This window comes from Saccostrea echinata, unplaced genomic scaffold (genome assembly GCF_033153115.1).
Source record: "Saccostrea echinata isolate AGI-Se365-2 ecotype Australia unplaced genomic scaffold, CSIRO_AGI_Sech_v1 ptg000006l, whole genome shotgun sequence".
Classification (NCBI taxonomy): domain Eukaryota; kingdom Metazoa; phylum Mollusca; class Bivalvia; order Ostreida; family Ostreidae; genus Saccostrea; species Saccostrea echinata.
This window is the reverse complement of record NW_026889755.1, coordinates 3685564-3700597: the sequence shown is the minus strand read 5'-3', so window position 1 is coordinate 3700597 and position 15034 is coordinate 3685564. Positions and strand designations below refer to the sequence as shown.

The 15034-nt window shown below is 30.4% G+C and overlaps 1 protein-coding gene across 1 annotated transcript; it reads left to right on the top strand.

Annotated features, from left to right (window-relative positions):
- Nucleotides 1-10820: 10820 nt before the first annotated feature.
- On the top strand, nt 10821-13397 carry LOC133180446 (uncharacterized). The gene is made up of 4 exons (XM_061314973.1): nt 10821-11021; nt 12089-12175; nt 12416-12515; nt 13198-13397. Exons 1-4 carry the CDS (start codon nt 10835-10837, stop codon nt 13292-13294), a joined length of 471 nt encoding a protein of 156 aa, XP_061170957.1. The 5' UTR covers nt 10821-10834; the 3' UTR covers nt 13295-13397.
- The last annotated feature ends 1637 nt before the right edge of the window (nt 13398-15034 follow it).

Sequence of the window (15034 nt, the reverse complement as noted above, 5' to 3'; positions counted from 1 at the left end):
TCCTCTTGCAGATTTGGTTTGATTTCAATATAACTTGGCACACAAGTAGACTACACTAAGATACATAATTCGGTTTATCTTTTTTTTTTTGGTTTGCGATGCACGGGGGTTCCGTGGTTACTAAAAATAGAAATTTCTTGCAAGTAACTCTTCTACAGTCTTGGTCTTATTTCAATATAACTTGGCACAAAAGTAGACGAGACTAAGATTCATCATTCTGTATATTAGATTTTGATTTCGATGAACGGTGGTGCCATGGTTACTACAAATAGGAATTTCTTTGAAGTATCTAAAATGCTACTCCTCCTACAGTTTTGGTCTGATTATAATATAACTTGGCATACAAGTAGACTACACTAAGACACATAATTCCATTTGACATAGTTCATGTACTGAGTTAGAGTTTTTGCTTTTCTAATTTCCAATACACGGGACGCATTCAATCGTTAAACCGTGTCTTTTTAACGATAAAACATTCTATCTACCTAAAGCATGGAGGCAGAGCTGATTTGAAGTTTTTGTTTGTAGCATGGTAAAACTGTAATTGTTTGTTGTTTTTAGTCCATGAAGAGAATTTTCCACTCATATTAAAAGGTCAATATTCGATTAAAATTTCACATAGTACCTGATGTACTTCTTATGGGCCATTCGTATCTTCAACCGTACATCATGTCCTTCCTTGATCGCATTTATTCGTCTTTAGAATGCACTGGTGTCCTCCTCACAGTCACGATATACGCTCTATAAACCGATAAATGGTAATCTTACTTCGTTGAATTCCATGTTCTTCCATTAGAATGTTCAGGATTTTACAAGGTGAATCTATTAGCCTTTGTCGAACAGATTCGGAACGATAACGCTGAATATCTTCGGCCTCTTCCTTGATAGTTTTAGATTTAGAGATTGTTTTACATTTTCATATAAAGATTATATCAAAGACAACAAAAAACAAATTTTTATTTGTAGATTTTATCGAATGGTGGGATGATCAATTATTTTCATATTAAAATGCCATCATGTTCATCTGTAAATGCAAGATCTACGAAACATTTACAATGTTTTCTCATATTTCTAAAAATAAATGCAAACTTGCATTATTCCTTTACAAAGTTATGAAATCAGTTTAATTTTTGCATACCTTCATGTGCCTTTCATGTTCTTCTACTGCATCACTGACTCATGTATACCAGTTGCAACTGAAATTTTTGTAATCGTTGCTGAGAAGAAACATTAATGAATAAACTGTTTTTTACTGCATTTTTAATGTTTTTTTATTGTCCTTTCTAGTCTTTTTTGGATCATATGAAAAAAAGGATGATATAGGTTTCAAGAATTTCAAGATGACAATAGGTTTCTACTCTTCAATTAATAAGAAATTAAGGATTAATATATTAAACATCTTTATCATAAAATAAGGACAAACTTAAAAAATTCAAACGGGTTGGGATATCTGTCAATACCATCTGGAATTAAGGTTCACTCTGTCTCCCGAGCATTTGAGAAATGGCTGCAACGAAATAATTGGCATAATTGTAACTGTCTTGTCTGCATATCATTCAAAAATTTTTGAATTGTGTTCTGTTAGAAATGCTTTTGTCAAGTTAATTTTCTGAAATGTAGGTGAAATTTCAAGGTCATTTAGTAAAAAAGTCATAGTACATAAGAAAAGATCTTGACACAGGTAATGGACATGTAAAAATATGAAAGCTCTGTCTTTTCAGGTACAAAGGTTACAGTCAAGGTTAAATTGCATGTATGTGAAAAGTAGATCAAACTTCAAGGTCAAAAGCATAGCATAATCAGCAAGAGCTTGTCAGAGGAAATAAGAAAGCCCTAATCAAGGAGTTTTTGTGACTGCCGGACAGAAGAGATTATATGTCCCCGCGGGAGGAACAGTATTGATAAACAGGAATTTAATACTACATTAAGATTCTATCGATTGGTCGGATGATTATTCATTTTCATGTAAAATGTCCTTAGGTAAACACATTTAGAATTTTGACACAACAGAAATATTTTGTTACATTTCTATGATACACACGTAGACGTAAACATGCATTTATCCTAGAATTATCCCAGGAAAAAGAATTTGGTATGCCTCCTCGCTAGTAGCTATCGATTTTATCTCTCTTGCTGTTCAGTATAATTTTTTGAAATATTAGTCTTTCATAGATGTTCTTCCATGGCATCACACCATTTTGAAATTTTATGCTTGGGTTGCTTAAAAAACATCGATATAAGAAGCTTTTCTTCTTATTTTGTTTTTTTTTTGTTTGTTTGTTTGTTTGTTTTGTTTTTTTTTAAATTTCCTTGTTCCCATAAATGTTTCTAGACTGTTTTGGATCATTACGAAAAAAACCCCAACAGGATTATACATGATTTCAAACCAAGAAGACAACAGAGAAACGGCAAAAAATATATGTGCACTTCATTATGCAATGAGTAAGATCTTCACAGTTTTTCTTGATTTTGTACAACACACAATAAACCATTTGGGATACGGTAACAGTTCATATTACCTTACAATAAGGTAATCACTGCCTTTCCTGACTTTGTACGAAACAAAATTGGACCATTTGTGACACGGTAGTAATCAACAATACCTTGCAATGAGATCCTAACTGTCTCGCGTGTATTTGTACTTCATTTTCTAGAAAATCATTTTTAAAAATTCTTTTGAGATGTTTACAAATTGATTCAGTTTCTTCCAAAAACACATTTTCAACGAAGTCCGAAAATCTCCTCTTTTCAGTTTCAAAAATAGAGATGAATTTAATAATGTTCGTAAGCGTTCTTTTTTCATAAATAATGAAATCAAATACTGGTTACAAAGAGGGAACGATAACTGATACTTTCCTTTAAAGAAATGATAATCACGTTTATTTGATTCGTATGACACGAAAACGCGTTACAACTTCATATGTTATTTGAAGAAAAAGAAAGAAAAGTATAGAAAAATAAGAAGCGAAAAAAAAAAAATAAAAAAAAAATAAAAAAAAGAAACAAACAATGTATTTATAAATGAAAAATAATAATAATAATAAAAGAATTTAAAAAAAATGAATCATAAATGGTCCGACTAAAATTAAATGACCTTGAGGTTTAAAGTTGAAAAACCAAATGTAAAACTGGAAAAATTACTTGGAAATCGTAATAGAATCAATTCAATGAATAGATAATTTATTCTTGGGAAGATTAATGCCATGGCAGACCTTATGCATATCTTCTTACATGTTAAAACAATTGATTGAATTTTAATTTATTCTGAAGGAAATAACTTATATTTTTTTTTCTTTTAAGATGTGATTGAAAATCTATTAAAGGCATTTTAATCACGTGTATACCTTGATTGGAATCTTTTTATCATTCATGGTGCTTAAAATAACACCTAAAGTGCATTTTTGTGCATTCTTGCCCTATTGTTGCAGTGTAATTAAGCAATAATTTATACAAGGCAGGCAGTACATACGACATACCAAAGAAGTTCGATTTTAGAAAGTATTAAACATTCTCTATATGTTTTGAATCTATTATTCTACTATTCACTATTTTTCATACTTACACAGTAAACAAAAAAACAAAAACAAAACAAAACAAAACAAAAAAAAAACAAAAAAAACAACAGAGTCTGTCAAATCTGTTTCATACTTGAATAATATTTTACTGATGATAGACATTGTCAGCTAAAAGCTAAACTATATGACAAACGGGGTTACTTTAGCTTTTCATTGTCAAATTTGCGTTCTTTACATCTACGAAGTAATCACTCCTATTTGCTTTTATGCCTCCCATGTAATTCGGAACTCAAGAGCTTGTAGTTCTGATCTGAGTCCGATTAATTTTAATCCGCGTCAGTCTACTGACAAATTAACTAGTTTTACAGGGTTTCAACTTCCCTCTTTAAAGTCAGCTGCATTTCACAAATTCTATAGTTGTTATGATAACCTTGTTTGCAAATAAGTTACTGTTGAATCGTATCTTGTCTGAAATGCTTGCCACCAATTGACAGGAAATTGTTTTTATTCAATTTTGACTACAAGTTTCTCCATTTACCCTATCAAAACAGAGGGCTTAGTTTCCCTTGTGACCGATTGACAGGGGATACATACCGGTCCCACCTCTAGTTTGTCTAGGGGTTACGTCTTTTTGCCCTGTTCACGATTTATATTCTTTACCTTTTACGAGATTGATCACTTCTGGTTATCTTTACCTTTAACATGTAGAAACTTTATACCTTGCACATTAAGGAATTGGACATGGTCATGCGAATAAAAAAAATGACGTCTAAATCATTATTCTCTGTTTTTTTTTTCTAGGTAAAGAAATATAAAGTTAACGTACGCTTAACATCTGACTCCTGGTAATATAAAAAAAATAGTATCCACAATTGGATGCATAGATCTGTATACATGATTGCTTATATTTTTGATTGCAACTAATGAAAAAAAATAAATTCTTAAAATATTAAGAAAAAAAATATTTTGTTATGTACATTTTTTCAATTTTTGTGTTCCCTCTTAAATCCTATTTTTTAAATTACTTTTCAAGACAACACTTAAATATCATAAGTAAAAATAAACCTAATGTAGTTAAGATTTTTTTTACTTATGCAAACATCCACTATTCCTTTTCATGATTTTTGAAGAAAAAAAAGATTTGTACACGTAGTGAGTGATTGAGTGTTCTTTCGCTTTCTGTGTTTTTTTTAACCTTATGGCGTAAAACACGAGCTGTCATCGTTATACAAGTACATTTTATTTTCTATTTAAGACCTCACCTTTGACAAGACTGGGAGGTGTAGTATCATTGTAATTTTTTTTACATTGTACTTTTGGTGTATGATTTGCAGTTTATTGCAGTGGAGATCTTCATTACGACGAATTTCCAAGTTATCAATCTCCACGAGGAAGCTATGTTGGCAGGTGGCATTATTTTCATATCAATCAATCTCTTATTATGGAACGGATTAATACAAAAAATGTCGGAAAAGTTTGAAGTGCATCAACCATGCATATTTTTTCATGATTTTATTTACAAAAAAATTCTTTCACGTATAAAATGAGATCTTCAAACATAACGTCGGATTTTTTTTTTTAAAGATTTTATAACTTAATCAGACAGTGTTCAAAACCCGTTTGTAGGTCAAGTTGTATTTAAGACAAAAATAGGTAGTAGGTTTGAAATTGGTGTTACAATATTCACTATGAATTAAAAAATCAATTCTCTTAAAGATATTCATCAATTTGATAAAATGAGATTTGTTTGGGAAAGAAATATGTTTGCAGTGTTACGCATTTAAATGTGTGTATAATATATTGTCGATTCTATTGTCAATAATAAAACAGTGAAACAATAAATTACGACAAGCTATATAGTCAATACATCAATTAAACGAAAATTGTATATAAGACATAATTCCTCTTCAGTATGATTTTATATAACCCTTGTAAAATTTTAAGACAATTGAAATTTTGAAAAAAAAGGCGAGGGATTCACAATTATGTTTTGATATCGTGAAAAAATGGGGGAGGCTTCAAGAACTATTTCTTCTCATATTAATATATGCCACCAACTGCCAGCTACAAAAGTGAATCTGGCACTTTTGGATTTTTATGGATCCTTTTTAAAATTCGTGCCAAAATCTACTGAGACGTTAGACCAATATGAGTCTAATTCCCGAAGTAATAGGCAGCTCCTTATTCCGCAAAATGCCACATAGTCTATCTTGGGATACTCATATACATACAGTTATGGTGGTACACTGTATATAGAAATTTAAACCTCTTTAAATATCTTATTATATAATTTGCTTTACTGTAGAAACATTGATTGGACCTTAAAATTTATTCTTTTTGCGCCTGAATTGATTGCGATTAAAACAGTTCCCAACTATGAATTACGAAGGAACAAATATTTGTATAATAGTAATAAATATTTATATGTATTTTTTATTTCTAGCAACTGAAAAAAAAATTGTAAAAATGTTCTAGAAGTTATACTACATATTAATTGGATTAAATGTAGCATTTGAAATGCCCGATTTAAATCAGAATTCTAATCTTTAGAAATAATGAGTCCTTGTGTTGTAATATAGAAATCAAATTAAATCCAAAAAAAAAAAAAAAATCTTCATGTAATTTTTTTTTAATAACTAATACCATTAATACTCAAATTGTTGTACTTTATATTTCAAATTCTTGGCATTACAGACTTATCGTAAATCAATATTTGATTGTATATTAAACATGATTTTAGGAATTTCTTGCATTGGGATTGGATTTCAAATATGATGAATTGACGGAAAATCAATCACAGATTTTTAGCAATTCTTTTTATTCCAATTGACTTTGATATTTTTCTCATTCATTTAATGAATTTCACAAAATGAAGGAAAGAAGATATATTTAAAAAAAATAATTTTAGTGGACATGCTACACCAGGCAAGCTTAAGTACATAGTATATGGTAAAGGTAAATTTAAAAGGATATTATTTTATGATATATTTGGAGATGTAAGTACTGGATTTTGCAGACATTAACATATTTTGTTAATATATCATTAACAAAATATATCTTTAAATTTATTTCCTATCTGAATCTATACTGAACAAAAGGTCCATGGGCAACGACGCTCACCTGAGTCAATATGGCCCTGCTGTTCTTCATTAGCAGATTTCTTCTCCTATATATTCATATGTATAGCCCACGCCCTACCCCAGGTGTTATGTTTTGAACGAATGTGAGTATATACTTTCTAAAGATGCTTACGTATTTATATGACTAATCATTGCTTGCTGTTCTTGAAAACAGTTTTTTTTAAAGATGTCTGCTACCCTACCTTGGGATGGGGAGGGGGTGTCATGAATTTGACTAATTGTTGTTCTTGAGATGTTTCCTATATATTCCTATATATTCCAATGAAATACTTTGATCTCCCATTGTGGCCAAACCCTACCACGAGGGGTCATGATTTAAACAAAATTGAATCTACTACCTGAGAATGCTTCCATATGAATATTACTACGTGTGGCTTTGTTGTTCTTGAAAAGTTTTAGAAAGCTGTTTCCAATATATATTCCTATGTAAAATTTTTATACCCCATCGCTGCCCCATCCTTTCCCCATGGGGGTCATTATCTGAACAAACTTGAATCTACACTACCTCAAGATGATTCCAAATCAATATGACTAATCGCAGCTTTGTTGTTCTTGAAGAGAAGATTTTTAAAGATTTTTTCCATATATTCCATTTTATAACTTTGATCCCCAATTGTGGCCCCACCCAACCCCCGGGGGTCATGATTTGAGAAATTTGATTTTACGCTATTGGAGGATGTTTCCATATCAATATGACTAATCATTGATTTGTTGTACTTGTTAAGAAGTTTTTTTCAAGATTTTTCCTGTATAAAACTTTGATTCCCAATTGTGGCCCCAACCTACCGTCATAGGTCATGATGTACAGAAATTTGAATCTATTCTATCTGAGGATATGACCAATCTTGGCTCTGTTTTTCTTCAAAAAAGAATTTGAAAGATTTTTTTTCCTACTTATACCCTTGTAAAACTTTGCTATCTGAGAATGGTTCCATATGAATATCACTAAACGTGGCTGTGTTGTTCTTAAGAAGAAAAATCGTCCTATATATTCCTATGTAAAACGTTTATCCCCCATTTTGGCCCAAACCTACCCTCAGGGATCATGATTTGAACAAATTTGAATCTACGCTATCTGAGAATACTTCTATACGAATACATGTTCTTGAGAAGAAGATTTTCCCTATATATTTCTGTGTAAAACTTTGACCTCCATTGTGGTTACACCCTTTTACTGAGAGGTCTTAAAAATCGATGTTTGACCACAGAGTGAGATATTGAACCTGTCAAGATATCTTGGACCGCTTATGCTCTGCACTTTGAAGTGAAATTTGCAGGTCTTTGAGATGAGACCTTAAAAACCGAGGCCCTATGTCAAGGCAGGCGTTGGCACGATAAAGACCCCTCACTGCTCAATGGTCCTCAAAGCCGAGTAAAGGTCGAAATAAGGAGCCCTTCACCGGTATATGGTGACGTCTCTATTTCAGTGAAAAATTCTCGAACGGGACATACAACAACATACGTTCAATCAATATTTGGTAAACATACTAAGGGCATGAGTATGATTAACAAGGGAACCTCTTCCAAAAGTATGCATTTTAGGGCCCCTAAGTAAGAGTTTCTGGTGTTAGGGTGGGGTCTTATTGATTATGTCGTGAAAAATGATTATTTCTTTGAAAAGCTTCTCTACACGTGGTTATTTAACTGATAAACCACCTGTAAATCCGTTGCTATGATGGAGCTAGGATGTCTCTTCCAGCCTGTGATATTATGGCCCCTGGATCAGGAGACTCTATTGATTATATAATGATGATGCATTTATTCTTGAAATATCAAGGAGGCAAAAAGAGTACAAAGTTGTTATGAGCAAGGGTATTTGGAAGTTTTAGACCTTCTGTTGCTGGGCAAGGATTTTTTGATCTTGTGGAGAAATTCGTATTCTAATGAGAGAGTTATTCCCCTTTTCTATTCACCAATGTGAATTCATCACTGTTAATAGTATAATTGATAGGTCAATTGAATAAATAAATTAAAAAAAAATAAAATGAATGCAAAATACAAAAAGTCCTTTAAAGTTTTAAATGGTCAGGTAGACTTGTAACTGCTCAGGTGACAGTTAAGGTCCTTAAGCTTCTTGTTTATTTGAAATTTGTTCCTGTGCATCAAGAAATATGATTTGTAATATAACAATGTACTGATAAGTGGATATCAAGATCTCAATTAACTTAACAAATTAAGAAATGCCTTTAGACAAAATTTTGAGTAATGTTAATGTATCTTCTCAAATTTTCTATGGTCTAAATATAAAAATTACTTTCATTTCCATCGAAATACAAATTTGTAAGTTGAAGAAAGTCTTAAATTTTTCAAAATATTAAAATAGTAGTAACACAGTTAGGATAAGCTTTGGGTGACACAAGCCATTGCTTTGGATAGCAATACATTTATTTTTCTTTTGATTGTCTTTTTCAAACAATATCCATTTTGCATGGATACAATATAAAGGTATATTTGGTACTTGGAATTTGAACAGAAGAATAGTTTTTTAAAGCGTAAACTTTATACTGTTTAAAAAATGAGATACATTGAGATAAAAAATATTCTATTCACTTTTTTAGGAAAAAAATAATGTTGTCAGAAGGAAGAAAACCAAATGCGTAAGTAGTTAACGCGATAGTGCATTAATTTCCTACAAACGTTTGTGTAATAATTTATAAATCATAGTTGAATAATTAACCGGTTATTGAAATATAGAACATAAATAAAATCTGACCGATATGAAAATGTTTATAGGTCTTGCACACTATTATTTGAGTTTTGTTAACATTTATTCTTTTATAATCTACAGATTCCATCTTCGACATTTCAGTCGCGCATGTTCGTGTGATTTATTTTGTTGATCATAGAAGATGGCCTGGTTTTTACTATGACATTTTCTAAACTTCCACATAATGTTTTCTATGAGAACTATGGGGAGGGTCGGTAATGTCGTCTTTGCAGTAGCCAGTAAGATACATCGATAAATTTTGACATTTCATTGAGTTATAACGAGTTTTTTTCCCTCTTGTTTTTGGTCATAAGCATTCATTAATTCTTTGAATTAGTTTGTTTCAAATACATCGATGAAGAAAAGCAAAGATCTCGTATAAATGTATATTAACGAGACAGATCAAAGACAATCATATTTCAGAAAATTTTGCAATCGTTAAAGTGACAAAAAAAGGCGAAATTCTCTCTCTCTTTCGATCGACGCTAAATATCGTTAAAGTAAAGAAATACGAAACCTTTCTCACTCACACACACGCATTTTAACGCTATGTTTAAATTTTTGACATGTGAAAGTATTAGGCTATTGTAGTTGTAGAAAATAGATTTAATTGCTTTTTATTTTTATTATTTTACATTTATAAACATAATCGATCATGATCTGAAGACAAAATAGAAAGCAATAGTCTCTTCCGATAATTTAAATTTAAAGATCGTTTATTGGATAATTTCTGGAATAAAATCCTTTGAGGTTTATTTTGAACAATTCCATATAAGTTATTGGTTTAACTTATTTTAAAATATGCATACCAGATCAAATGAATACAGTGCAAAACACATTTGTTAAAGTTCAATAATAATCGATCAAAAGTGAACTCTCCGAGGTGTTTCATTGGTGTTTAAGGTTTTATTAGAATTGACAGACACTTTAAGTTTGACCTACATTTCAGTATAAATATGAACATTTGTCTCGAGCAAATTATTTGTAAATGAATTAAAGGTAAGAATTATCTATTTTACTACAATTAGTTATTATAGTTTATTGTTGTAAGCTTGCTTGGGGGTCTGTTCACGTTTTCTATGTGGAAAAAATCGTTATAAAATCATTTAAAAAACATCCACCAGAAAAATATCAATATTGACCGAGTCGAAGCCGAGGTTAATATTGATATTTTTCTGATGACGTATTCACTTAAAGATTTAAAGTTCAGGATTGATGAAAACAATATTTATGAATAACTTACTAGATCAAGCTAGATAAGAATACAATCATGTAACACTTCTATAAATGCCTTAATTTTGATTCCTAAACATTCGTCTATATTAATATTACCTAAACATGCTAGAGTCTTTGAAAATCTGAAACTTCAAAATGTCGAAACTGTTGCCATTCGTTGTTATATCGAATATTGCAAACATTGTGGCAAAACTAACACACATTTTATATTTTACAGACGACCTCCAAACACAGAAATGTCAAAAATTTTGATATATTTAGCAGTCCTTATGACACATTTCAATAAGTCATTCACACAGACAGAATTTAGACGTGTCTGTCGACCTAATCAGCTTGATGTTGGAATCAGACGGAGGCCACAAGACAGCCAAACCACCCACACATGTGTACCGGGTCCCCTTAATGGTAGATGTTTTATACAAGGTAAAAACAAAATTGCAATATATTTTGTCATTTTTTTGATGTAGGACTGCTTCATTTTTCGTTAAATGTATTTACGTAAAAGTTCCCTTTTTAACTGATATGATTTGTGAAAAAATTAAAAAGAAAATAGCAATAAATATAAAACTGTATTTTTAAAAGGGATATCTATTTAAAACTGAATGAATGCATAATATTGCTCAAGATAGATTATATTATAAAAAAAAATATCAAAAGGGTTTTGATTTTAACGACAATTTATGTGTAAATTTCTTTAGGAAACAAACAAAAAAACTTCTACAACAAAACTATGAAATAAAAATATATAACAAACATTAGTGTTCAAGCACATGAACCAGTCTCAACAAAATGATGAACGTTCTTGTTGAACAACCTTAAGAAAAAAAAAAGTTTAAATAATGATTTCTACCATACTGGTTGTATATTAAGTAAATCATCTTTTTATCATACCGATCTAATGAAAAGACACACCTGGAATCCTTAAAAAATTAAAAGTGCAAGAAAATTCATCAAACTTTCACGATTTGCCTTCAGTAATTAGAAAGACAGGTGTGACAAAATGTTACCTTAACTTTCAAGTAAATGTCAACTACAAAAGAATTTCCTGTTAACAAGCGGGAAATCTTGTTTGAAAAATCTCTTCTGTCAGTCATATTTTTTTAGTCTCTATATAAATATCTTAGAAATATATATATTTTTAAATATTCTTTTTATTTATCTTCTGCGTAGTAGTCTTTGTGAGTTGTAAAGAATTTAAATTAATGATTAATGAAGACTTTCTACACGATGTCATATGAAAAGCTGAAATCACAAAATAAATAGTCTCGACTTTGAAAATTATGTTTAACTTTAAAGGAAAAATAGATTAATATAATAAATGAACGTTTTCAATGAATTACGAGTGGGTAAAACGAGTTTTATCTATTAAGTTTGATTTAATTGAAAAAAAATATGGTTGTAAGTTTACAAGAAATTACAAACATGCTTTGCATGCTGACAAAAGGATAATGCACTTCACGACTTAGAATAAACCTATTTTGGTTTGATAGATGCGGATGGTGGATTCAATTGTACAGCTGATTTCCAGCTTCAAGGTGGCCTACCAAATCGCCAGTCTCTATGCTGTGAAAAATTGGGTACACAATGTTTTATCTGACAAAAATGTTTGCAAAAAACTTTAAAAAGAAAGATTCAAAGTTGATATCAAAATGGCATTTTTGTCAAAAAAATAGGTTTTATAAATTTTTAGATTAATCAATACATATCATTTTTAACTTTAAGAATTCCATTTCCTAAAATTATAAACGTGCTCATAAATTTTCCTTTTATTTACTTTCTGTATTGTAATCATTAACGTGATTAACATTTAATTACAGGATTTCAGTTAGCTGGTTGCTTTGTACCCAGGCGATTGTATTCATTTCAAAGAGGATTTAACATACAGCGACGTAAATCGGTTATTAGAAGTGTTATAAGGTATTGGTTTATTACTCAGAATCAGCTGCCAATATAGATTACTGTAAACCAACTTTTATTCGCGTGCGAAAAATATTTGCCAAGTTTGCGACCTACTTTAATTCGCGAACCATTTATTTTGCTTTGTCTTTGTATAGAATAATTCCTCAGTCGCGAACATTAATCGTCGCAGATCTATTTCAAACTGACGAATCGCGAATAAAAGATGACGCGAATAATAGTTGGTTTACAGTATTTTTGTAAGTTTAAGCTAATGAACTTAAGCTAATGATAGGTAGAAATGGTGCATAGACTTGACCATTGCTAAGTTCAAAAATTACAATTAAAGATAAAAAAGATGAAGAGAACTTAAAGCAATCAATGTCATAAATACAAGGAAATGTGGATTTTTCTTGACAATTCATTTTAAAACAAAGGGATAATACACCGGCGACTACAAATTAATAAGAATGAATTTATGTCTAGAAAATGATGCTTCAATTTGAATATTTTTCTTCTAACTTTATACAGAAAGTACTTTTTTGTATATTGTACAAGATTCAAATTTTACAAAGAAAAGAAAGATTTTCTCACTCTTTTCTATATATAAAATATGTACAATATTGGTTGAATATAGTGTATTAAGTTGTAATAAATATTGATATTTATTTTAAAAATTTTACTTAAGTTCTTTTTTTTGCAGTTCCCCCACACCTCGAGATCGAACAACGTTTGCCGTTGAGTTATGTTTTCTCCGTAGAATACGATATTATTATCCTGAACACATACAAGTCGGCTGATTTTACTATTTACTGAATGTTATATATTATTTTTTTTAAATGTATTTTTTTTTTCTGTTTAAATCTGACATTTTATACTTGATATTTTGTATTGGTTATTGGTTACGGGAAAAAAATAAAATGTATATTTTTAGCCTAGTTTTCCGTCATTTCAGTTTTAACAATACAAAGCCAGAACCTGTAAAATGTTCTAAAGAAATTTACAGGAAATCGTTAGAAATGATTCCTTCGTTTCACTAGTTGTATCTCTTATCAATATGCGATTTAGCGTTTGTTTCTTTATTAATTGCGTATATGCGGCAATGGTAAATTCAGATTTTGTGTGATAAACGAGAGAGAGAGAGAGAGAGAGAGAGAGAGAGAGAGAGAGAGAGAGAGAGAATTTATGGTCAATTATAACCATTTGAAATGTAATCATAAAGTCGGATATTTTTTAAACATTAAATGAGATTTATACCCAGTTAAAGATAAGATGATAATATTATTAAAAAAACTTTTTTGAAATGTTACATACATTGTTTCACATAGACATTTTGGCATCAAATTTTGATTGAGAGTCGTTTTATTTTGTACACATTTCTGTTTGATTGTTTTTTGTCAATCCCATTGCTACTGGAAAGTTTTTGATCTTCTTTAAGACAGAAAAAACGTGTCAAATAGAATAAAAGACACGTGTTATCATAATAGATAATAAAATCCGTTCTGATTTATCAAACTGTTTTGGTTGATTAGGATATTACCCTTTCGAAAATTATGGTAATTCATTCAGCAATGGCGGCGGTGTCATTCTCGCAAATTATTTATGTAAGATAGGTAATGCACAAATGTTAGTTCAGAAAGCCTTTTTTGTCCTTAAATAATTTTATTCGTGATAATAATAACATGGATCATGGTTTTATATTGATAATACTGTATGCAGGACATTCACTTGAAATACAAGGGAGATAAATTTTGAATTCAATTGTTTATCTACATTTCTGGGACACAGATGGTATGAATATTGATTGCGTGCACTGTATAATTCATCAGAATTTTCTTTATAGTGTCATTTTTGTGCCAAAGGTACCCATAAAATAACCCCTCTGAAAATTGAAACCACTGTGTTTTTTTTTTTTTTTTTTACAAAATGTATGTAATGGATATATGCCGAATATTGTTCTATATGTAAAATTATCAGACTGTTTGAGGCCCGTTAGGGCCGAAAACAGTCTGATAATTTTACATATAGAATTGTATGAGGCATATATCTTACTTAAAACATTGCTTTTTAAATGTCCAAAATTTACCTGGAGGAGTCCGATAATTACACAATAGGAGTTCAGGCATCAATAGTTTTCTACCTTAAACCATCTAATAAATAGACAAAAGAAAAGAGAAAGTTTTTTTTTTAGATAGTAAAATCAGTGAGTGAACTCTTTCGATTCATTTATTCAATGGCAGTCGTTTGGCTTAGCAGGAACTATGGACAGTGGTCAGGTGATGAAGGATTTTTTTATGATTCGGAATATTTTTTTTTATCAAGTTCGTTTGACATTGATACAGATACAGTGTTGGATGATATCTTCAAAATACATTTAAAGTAAAAATGTGGATATTATCAATAATTTTGATTGGATGATATAATGAAAATCTTGGGTTTTAAAAGTGTGGTCATTGGCGAACAAACCTCGTTAAATAAAGAGATTCGCAGACTGGTTCTTTGTCAGAAATGGATTTAAATTGGCTTATTCACAGCGCTGT